Source organism: Mus caroli, chromosome 1 (assembly GCF_900094665.2).
Source record: "Mus caroli chromosome 1, CAROLI_EIJ_v1.1, whole genome shotgun sequence".
Taxonomy (NCBI): domain Eukaryota; kingdom Metazoa; phylum Chordata; class Mammalia; order Rodentia; family Muridae; genus Mus; species Mus caroli.
Window position 1 is genome coordinate 149473368 of NC_034570.1, and position 10640 is coordinate 149484007.

A 10640-nucleotide genomic window follows, 5' to 3' on the forward strand; every position below is an offset into this window, starting at 1 on the left:
TGCTTACACTTAAAGAGACTGATAAGTGAAGAGATGGGTGTGTCTAGCCTATTTAAATATTATACAATGTATCAGAAATTTCACATGGGATTTCTGCACTTGTAATGTTTTTATGTAAAGGTATTTAATATATTTAATTAAAAAACATTGGCCATTTTAAAACTTAGTTGATTTACCTGGGCACCAAGTTACACACTACTCTAGAGACACATAGAGTTTTCTAAGTCAGCCTTGGACACTCAGAAAGACCCTCTCTAACAAAACAGCAAAGCCAACAAAATAGAAATAGCTAACCTGTGTCATCTTATAGCTCATTGGTGTCATCTTATTTTCTATTAATTTTACCTAATTTTTAAATCATTTTTCACTTCATTATTTTCCTCTATGAAGGTGAAGTTATAAAATTCACAATATTTCAAAGTTGAATCTCTTGTACATAAACAAGAGATTCAAGTAGCACCACTTGCAAGTGTCTTAGTCAATGACATCACTAGGGCTCAAGTGACTCTTCCTACTTCTTAGTGGTGAATGTTATATATGACAAGGAAAAAGAAAATGTCATCTTTGAACTTTAGTTAATGTCTAAATGTAGGTCTAGGAAGGTAACTTACTCCACATTGAGATTTCTTTTATAAAGCATGTTATGGGAACAAAATAAAAAAAGTAATTTTAAACTTGCACCAGAAAGTAAAGTTTGGCAATTACAAAATGGTTATGACTTACAGTTCTCTTTTTGATATCTCAATATGTCCAAATTGGTATATATTTTAGCTTCATACATAAAACTATTTAAAGTTCTAAAAGGCTCTCAGAACCAGAATATCACAAATAGTTCCAGTAATTATTCAAAAAACACCAAGGAGGTGAATTAAAGATGATTTAGACATGAGAATATTTATAAATATTAAAACTATGGTTTTGATGTAAAACATAGTAATCATATTTTAAGTTGTAAGATAAAATAGGAGACAGGAATAAAAACATAGGGAAAGCATAGTTGAAGGAATTGTGTGTGACTGAGCAGTTGAAGATTAGTCCAGTTTGTAGAACTGAAAAGAAAAAAAAAAAAAAAAAAAAAAAAAAGCTTTTTAAAAGTCACACCTCCTAAAACTACCTTATACATACATCTTGTGTCATACATTTTTAAAATATTGTTAAGATTTATTTATTTCTAACATTTATGAGTGTTTCACCAGCATGTATGTCTTTGCAGCTGCAAATAGACATAGAGGCTAGAAGAGAGAGTCAGATCCCCTGGACTTGGAGATACAGACCATTGTTAGCCAGCCTGTGTGTTCTGGGACTTGAGCATGGCCCTTATGAGGAGCATCCAGCGCTCTTAACTGCTAAGCAATCTCTCTAGCCCCTTCACATTCTTTTCAGGCAAAGGCAATATTGGATCAATAGAAAGAGACTGCCTCAGGTACCTGGTCTTCCATGTGAGTGATATTCAGGAAGCATCCCAAAGCTCCATTTCTTGTTTACTTGTGTATGGAGAGAGAATTGGTCAATAGACTCTACACTAATGTTTCCTTGCCTGGGGTCTAGGACACAATCTCAGAAAGAGGCAACTTTACAGTTTTATTTTGAAGACAATTCATTTTGTCCAATGCTGCCCCATAGAAATCTAAATGAGAGTTGTGCATGATCTTGAAATTTTTAGTAGTCACTTTAAAAGTAAAGAGGTAGAATTAACTATAATACTGTATTTCATCCAATTGGGGATACTTAAAATATTACCATTTGAATTTTTAATCAATATAAAATGATTAATGAGATTTTAGCATTCCTTTTGTATCCCAAACACTTAAGCATTCAATAAATGCATTTTTACTTAAATCTCTTTTTAATACTTGCCTTTTACTTCAATTTTATACTCATTGTCGGAATGGCTTCATCTATTAAAGCTGGTCCAAACTTTCAAGTTATACTTAAGGTTTTTTTTTTCCTAACAACTAAATTGAGGTTCAGTTCAAAAACAAAATTACCTTAATTACATTAGGATATATGTTGAACATCTTAGCTGCATACAACACATTTTGAAGTCTTAAGTGCCACATATGTCAGATGACAGGTAGATAGCATGCAGAGAGAAAATCAACTTCCAAATGAGTGCTGCTCAAACTCTCAGGGCCTTCCTTAGTGTTCAATCTGATAGCCTTCTATCTGGAACCAAGTGGGTTAAACAGTTGACTTGGCTCCTTTTTGCCTTGTGTATTAGGGTGTTCCCAGGTAAAGCACAACTAACTGGGATTCAGAAATGACTCCCTGGGCCAATAGTACAGATTTTCCAGCCAAGGAAGGCCAACAGAAGCAGAAGAAGCACATTTTGGCATGGAACCTTGTGAGACCCACTAGCAGAGAATCACTGCCTCTAGTTAAGCTGTTTCACAGGCTGGGAGTAAATATGTCTACCAAGTTAGGAAGATGTTCCCGCACCACTTTCTGCTAAATACACACAGGCAAGTGTTATCCCAAGGCTCTTTGGTGGCCACAATTGAAGACCAGCACCAGCAGAGAGCTAGGCATACTGAGGAGGATCTAGGGAGGAGCAAGGACAAATGAGTGGGATTTACATATTTAATGATCTCTGTTGTATGCAGATGGGAAAAAACATTTAGTATTTAGACTTTAGTGTGGTGGAATAGGATTGTACCATATCTGCGACTCTCAAAAGACCAAGAAATGTTTAGTGATCCATTGTTGGGTGGAATCCCACAAAAGGCTAGAGAATTGAATATGTATTTTCCTCGTCTGAGAAAGTGAAAAACGGGCCATCTTAATAATTGGCAGAATTTGGCAGTGCATCATACTTTGCCTCCCAGATTTCTACTCCCCGCAGCTTTATGTAAGAATAGGGTTAGATGAGTATGAAGGATATGTTGGGTGAGGAGTGACCAACCGCCCTAGGTATCCTAGGACTGGATATGTGTCCATACTGAACTTGGACAGGTTCCAGGCAAACCAGACGAGTTCATGCCTTAGATTGGTAACAGGGGCCATTAGAAAAATGATCCAAGGAGTAATTATATCTTTTCCTTGGTTATGTTTACAGACGAGCTGTAAGTGGGCCAAATGAGTGACTCCCTTTCCTTAAATCACACCCAGTTAATAAAACTGAACAAGCAGACCTTTGGTTCAAATTGCATCCTTCTTTTAGTATTATTTAACCTGTCCTGAAGTTCTTCACTGAGGCCTTAAGGGGGCCCCAGAGTAACATCCCTGTATCTCAACACTCTGGGACCAGTGTTGAAGAAATCCCTTTGGCACTAGGCAGATATTCCAGTGACCTCTTAGGACCCCAGAATGTCCACAGAAGATTCACGCGGGCCCTTCTCCCTGTGCATTTTGAGGTTGAGTCAAGCTCATCTTAAGATTGAACCTCTTTGAGCAGAGGAGCGCGACCTGTCTCTCGCACATGCGACTCACCTTTCTACCTTCCCATCTCCACAGTAAGGGCCTCCGTGAATGTGGCTCAGAGGAGGTGAAGCTTCTCCGAATTCCCCTCCAGCTTCAGCTTGAACTTGGTACTGATACATCTGCCCGGGGATGACCTCCCTGTGGAAATCAATGAGATTCCAACCTTTGTTGTTGGTTCACATGGGTTTAAGGAAACTATTACGTAAAACGAAATGTGAAACGTGTCAATTGTCTGAAACAAAGGTAAATGCCCAATCCTATGAACAACCTCGTGTTTGAATATATATATATATATATGTATTTCTATGGGCCTCATATTTTCTCTACTAGTAAATGTATTATAGTAAGTGCTTGGTGAGTTAACACTTAATATAATAGTCCTGGAGAAAGTAGGAGGATGCCATGTAATGTTTTGAACCAAGAAAATCTAGAACAGCTATTGAAAAACCAGTACGCTATATTTTTAAAGTAACCAAACTAAGTGAAGATTAGAATTTCAGTGTGTGGGTTCAGTCACATCTTTCTTGGGTTTGTAGACCACGGTTTTCTTAAAAGAGAATTCTTGCCTTGGAAAGCCTGGAACAAGTATTTCATAGAAGTAAGCATACAACTCAATACCACTTGGAAGAAGTAAAGATTTCCAGTTCAAAATACACTAAATTGGCCTCTACCTCCAAATGCCAAGAATGGAGTTGGTACAGTTGACCTGAGAGATTGAAGGAATGCATCACACTTTCTGGTTCCTGGTACTTGGATTAAGTGGTGAGTGTATGACCCAAGACTTTGATTTAGCATTAAGAGAGCTCATGAATTTGGCTGCAAGTAACAAAGATGAATTCTGCCTCATCTTAATTTTATCCAGTGGTTGTCCAAATTGGAAAAGTACCACCCAACTCAAGATAGGATGCAAGTATTTGGGAGGGCATGATCTCAATACATTATTAGGACTGCTGGGAGTGGGCAGTGAGCATTTCCTGCCATGATTCTCATTTTCCTTAACAGACTCTTTACTGCAACCACAGAGTCACCACCCCACAAACTAATGTAGCAACCAGTAAACAGGAAATGTCTTAGGGTCTCCAAAATACCTTTAAAACCTTCTATACTGGCTTTTAAGTATTTTAATAGGAAAGACACCTAAATATTAAAGACTCTTAAATTTTCAAATTAGTTTTCCCTTTTGAGAAAGAAGTCCTCTCCTGAGAGTGTTAGATGCTGTTTTTAAAGCAAACCCAATTTTACTCCAATCAATGGTGGTGGTTGGGTTCCTTTATTGTGTGGTTTCTTGTTGTCCAACCATGCTTAAAAGTCTTATACCGCTCTGTGGCTGGAAACAGGAATGGATGGGAATGTTGTGTGTTTATTTTTATCAAAGGGAAAAACACAGCAGCAGGTAATTGGGCCTCCCATGAGCTGAGTCTGTGAAGGGCAGGGTTCTACCGAGGAAAGAGGATGGTATGATCAGTTGGAAATAGAGTTTGAATCCTAGGATGTCCTTCTATTAGCTCTGAAACCAAGTGCAAGCCAAGCCTTAGTGTCCTATCTATAAAACAAGATATTATTGGCTTTAAATATTTATGTGTGGATGTCATTAAAAAATACATATATCAACTGCCTGACTGCAGAATTAAATCATGCTAATTTTTCTTTCTAATTCATGATCTGAATTCTGCTTGCTTTTCTTTGTTAGCCATTTTTTTTCAACCTTCTGATGTTAAATAAGAGAACAACCATGGAAAGAAGACTATATTGGAGCTCAAACTGAATGTTTTCGTCCAGGTTTTATAGCTGTGGTCAATTGCCAAAGATCTACCCCAGCCGAGATGCACACCTGTAATGTTTGTGTGACTCCCGTCTCTCCTTTTAAAAAAAAATGAGGTTTATCATTTGAATCTGGAATTTTACATGTAACATTATCAAGACAAATTTGTATCGGAGACTGGAAAATTACAAGTAATGGGGAGCTTCCTCTCCTTGCTTCTAGGAATTCCATCAGAAGCAGCCATTCACCCATGAGAAGCAGCCTAGATAGGGCTTGAGTGGTCATGAGGAAAAGGGTCTTCACATTCCCAGCCATGTCTGCTGTCTCAGCTGAGGTCCCCAATGTATGTACTATGTTATCCTGGGATCATACAAGCAATCTAGAGCCTATCATCTAGCCCATGCATCATCGAATAATGAAAAAGTCTGCATCATAAACTCATTATTTCTAATGTGGTAAAAATTAACTAACATGACCCCTCTGATAAAGCTATTGTACCCTGTTCTGCCCTCCATGCAATCTCTGAGGAGAGGTCTCAAGTGGGAGGATTTGACATTCACTATACCAGCATCCAAGGCAGACATAAAATTCTTAACTCAGTCCACATTTCCAGCACTGAGCAAAGTAGAGCCAGGAGCACAGTAGAACTCACAAGTGTAGAAGGAGAGACATTAAATAAAATAATTGAAAACTAGGAATAAAAGAGATGAAAGGGAGAGAATAAAATTTAAAAGGAAAGGAAAAAATAAAATACACATTATGGATGAATTCTGAAGCTGTGTGTAACATATGAGAGACCCGTGACCTTTCAGTGTAGCTATGGAAGAATTTACCATAAGTTGAAAATTATGGAAACCATGCTGATTATTGGAAAGCTACAAGAAAGAATCCAAAATAAAATTGCCACAGGACAGAAAAATCTGATTCTGGTCAACTTTAGTATTAATTTCACTCACTCAACTGGAATACCTCATACACCAATTTCCCCATTACCATAATGATGTTATTGGCAGTCAAAATACTTGCTTTCCCTTTTCTGTGAAATATTTTTTCTTCATTTTATATGTGTCACTTAGGATAAACTCCCCCCTGAACTTCAGAACTCTCCTCCAACTAAAAGCACCAATTATTAAAAGTGGAAGCAGAAATAACCAAATTGGAATAAAGTCCCCAGAAGTCTCATGATGTGGAAGATTCTACTGCCCAACTTACATATCTGTGAACTTTCTATGTGGATGTGTCACCACCATGGGCAAGCCACTGGAAAAAGGAGGCTCTCGGAGAACCTGGTAACTCATAGGCTTGCATCCAGAACACAATGAACTATTGGGCCGAGAGGTCAGGAGAGCAGCATCAATTTCCATTCGTTCATCAAAGGTGTAGACTTTCGCTCCCACGACCTTCTCATCCATGTGGAGTTTGATGGTGAGCGGTATGTCACAATAAGTGTTTAAAGGCCCAAGGTGCATAGATTTTTTGTGTTCTAGCAAGATCTCTATGTCAAAGAATGCCCTGGAAGAGTTCATGGAGAGGTAAGTGACCCAGAGGGTGAGGGTATCCGCTTGGACCGGGTATTGAAAAAGCAACTCCAAGCTACAGCCTTCTGCTGGGCAGGGCACGGTCATATTCATGTGGTTGAGGTGGATCTCAGGACTCCAGGCCTGCAAGCTAGGCTCACAGGGTTGATCGACATCAGGAGGCCCTGGGGAGATGAGAGACAAGATGCATGAGGAACCACCATTAAAATCATGCAAAGGGGCAGTCCATATCAGCAGACAGAAAGATGAAGGAGACTTAGTAATTCTTATAGGAAGTGTGCCATTTTGTGGAGTGTCTCCACAGAACAAAAGTGTAGAAGTAAAATGTCTGTTCCCACTACTCTGTCACTTGCACATGGTGACTTTCAAGCAAGAGAACCCCTGGGTAGTGGAAACATAATAGGATAATGCAGTCATAAGATGGAACTATAAGGCTAATGCACAGAAATTAAGCTCTGTCTTTATGAAAAAAATTGAGCAGAGAATTATCTACACAGTTTATTAATAACTATGCTATGTTAACATTTCTAAAGCCCAATGTTCATTTCAACTTATTGTTATGCTCTTTCTGGTTCTCATCACTAAATTTTTATTTCCTGAGTTCCCACCTTGGCACTATGACTGTTAGACAAACTTTAAAGTCATGCACTGTGATTTCTATTTCAGTTCAAGTACTCCTATGAAGGCAAGTGACCATGTATAGGAAACCAGGAAATATAAACACACGTGATAGAACAGGAAAATCTAGAATTCATCAGCCAAGCAAAAATATAAGGAAGAAAAAATATCAAATATCCCAAATATATTGCAGCCAGCTCAGGGAAAATAATCCATATGAGTATCACTTTTTTTCTTTTATGTCACATGAGAGAAATTGAACTAAAAGTACTGAACAAGGACTACCCATAATGAGGCTCTACTAGACACTGCGCCAGGACCTATGAATCTTGATTTTTTTTCTCATTTATAAATAAGATTTATAAATGGCTCAGTGGTTAAGAGCACTGACTGCTCTTCCAGACGTTCTGAGTTCAGTTCCCAGCAACCACATGGTGGCTTGCAACCATCTGTAATGGGATCTGATTCCTTCTTCTGGTATGCATGAAGAGAGCAACAGTGTACTCATATACATAAAAAACAAAATTTTGTTTTTGTAACCATAATTTAAAATTCCCTTTCCCTTTGTCAGATAGCTTTGAACTTTCCCCCAAATTAAAATGAAAACAGTTCTGGGTCAAGGAGTCAGACCAGCATTAAAGTCCCAGCACCGAAGAGTTTGCCATAGAAAGGGCTTTGGGTGGACCACCAATCTCCAAAAACAGTTCAATCCCTGTGAGTTTCACACCTGCTTTCTATCTTTCCTCCAAGTCTCTGTTTTAAAAAGATTCCTCTATGATTGGTCCTGTCAATCACCTTCATCCAGCTTTCCCCTTCAGGCCCTATGACTTGAATAACTATGAGCCCAAGGTGACATTAGGTGGTCATTGTAGACTCGTGGGTCATTTTTGTTCTGTTTTTTCTGGTCACAATCAAGACTAAAAGTTAATTCAAATATACTGTTTCCAAAACACCTTTCTCAGTAATTTTATAGATCATAATAATCTCCAAAGGGTAGGGATGTCAAGAAGATAATATGTCAAGAAGATAATAACTAGGTGAGTATCAAAAAAATGGGGAAGAGCAAGGCACAATGGCACTCTCCTTTAATCCCAGTGCTTGGAGGCAGAGGCAGGTGGAACACTGATTTGGAGGCCAGCCTGGTCTATAAAATGAGTTCCAGAACAGCCAGGGGTATACAGAAAAACCCTATCTTGAAAAAATAACAGCAACAAAAAATGAAAATACCAAAACAAAACAAAAACCCTCACAGCCAAACAAGCAAGCAAAAGATGGTGAGGGGAGGGCAGAAGTCAGAATCTTCAGCTTGAGGGGCTGGAAGCTGTGTCAACAGCCTTTTCTGCATGGACAATGGAAAGACTCATGTTGAAATTTGTCTTCCAGATCCTGATGTACATATGTGAGTGAGTGTGAGGCTGTTAGATAACCCAGGGCAGGGACAGGAAATGAAATAACAAAAAACATCTTCTCCCTTCTAGAGCCTAGCTTAGATCACATTCAAAGCACAACCAGTACCAGTGATTAATGGACTCATAAAAGAGTGTAGATGAGAACGATCCGTGTGGAACACCTAGTCCACCCTGCCCCCACCCAGACTTGCTCAGCCAGTGTATGAGTGTTCTTAGCAAAGTGTTCTCTATTACTCTCCTGATATAGAAGAGTAAGCAGTTAGCTTACAGCATTACACACCGAAGTTGCCCAGGGACCTGTAGACATACACAACATTTCTGGCCCCAGCTCACCCTGAGGTTACCCTTGAGATGGGCTGCGTTCTCAGTCCCCCTGTATTAAATCTCTGCATCCTCACAGCTTTGGCACATTATACCGAGGCAGGACACTCAGCACACAGAAGCAATGGCTATGTTTTCAAGAACCCTGGGATATTCAGCAAACCCTCCTATACCCACATGCCAAACCACACAAACATATACCAGTGCTTTATCCACCAGTGCTCATGCTCAGTGGCCACTAAAATGTTAGTCAAAAGTCCATGGTACTTTACCCACAGCCTCCTCTGGAGTCCAGTAACCTGAAGAGTCACACACCCGCCCAGAGGATGCCTTGTATACATACTGACGGAATGTCCCATCTTCAGTGCAGGCACTACACATGCTGTCAGGGGCCCTGAGGAAAGAAAGTATGAAGAAGGAGTGTTATTCTGCTGACTTAAGGCCCTGGGGGACAAGTGGACATATTTATCATTGCAACCCAGGTTCTTCTTCTGTGGACCTTATCTTTGTGAAAAATTGCAAGATATGAGAAACCTTAAAATCAGGAAGAAGAAAAGTTTAACAGAGTCAGAAAGGAGCCCATGGGACACAAGGGAGCTCTTGTCCTAGAATCATTTCTGAACCAACACAAAACCCCTTTCTTATTCAGTAAACAAGTGTCAGAACGGCATAGAAAGCCCATGCCTGTCCACTAAAAACAATGCTCTTCTGATTGAGGCCACTAGCTGTATGTTCTATGACTTTTAAACCCCTACTTTTAGCTGCGCACCTAAGAAAAAGTGTAACGTATAGTGACCTTTGATTCTCCGTTGCCTGTAGCAATTGTTCACAATTCCTTATCAACAGTGCATGGTATGGCAAACCATCTCCAGCCTTAGCTCCTTCAGTTCCTTCACAAACATAACTCTAGCACACATCCCACCACACCATGCTCCATGCCCATGTCATTGCTCCAGGAAATACATGCTCTTATCAAATCAAATGGATTTTTTGATTTGGAAAATCAAATGGATTTTTTAAGCATCCTTGCTCCTACTGGGCTTATTCAGTACACACTGGCCTTCCTGGTGGTGCATAACCTGCCTCCTCTGAGAGTCTGGTACATGCTTTGCTGTACACACCCCTGTGGTTGGCTCCTTTCTCAGGACACTGCTGTGTGGTGCTGCAAATTTATATCCATCCTCTTTTGACTTCTGGGTCTGTATGTATATCACTGTCTGCTCAGTTCTCATGCTTCTAAGTATCAGCATTCAGCCAACCCTTTGTAAGGATGTCTATGAGATAATTTAGTTCACAAGGAGGTTTTCCAAGCATCACATCTGGAGTAACCAGAACATGTAGAGATAACTATACTAAGTAACAAGGACCAACTGATTTCTGAGACTTCTCTTCTCTGTCCTCTCTGCCCTCTGTTCTCTCCTCCTCTTCCTCCTCCTCCTCCTCCTCTTCTTCCTCCTCCTCCTCCTCTTCCTCCTCCTCCTCCTCCTCCTCCTACTTCTTCTTCTTCTTCTTCTTCTTCTTCTTCTTCTTCTTCTTCTTCTTCTTCTTCTTCTTCTTCTCTCTCTCTCTCTC

General features: G+C 39.7%; 1 protein-coding gene across 1 annotated transcript in view; it reads right to left on the minus strand.

The window, feature by feature from the left end:
* Pappa2 (pappalysin 2) overlaps positions 1-10640 on the minus strand; it is a 235288-nt gene that overhangs the window by 127270 nt on the left and 97378 nt on the right. Inside the window, exons 6-8 of the mRNA XM_021175322.2 lie at positions 9341-9462; positions 6395-6884; positions 3430-3558 (exon numbers count right to left, since the gene is read on the minus strand). Of these exons, the coding sequence (XP_021030981.1) occupies positions 3430-3558; positions 6395-6884; positions 9341-9462 (741 nt within the window). The remainder of the gene's footprint in view (positions 1-3429; positions 3559-6394; positions 6885-9340; positions 9463-10640) is intronic.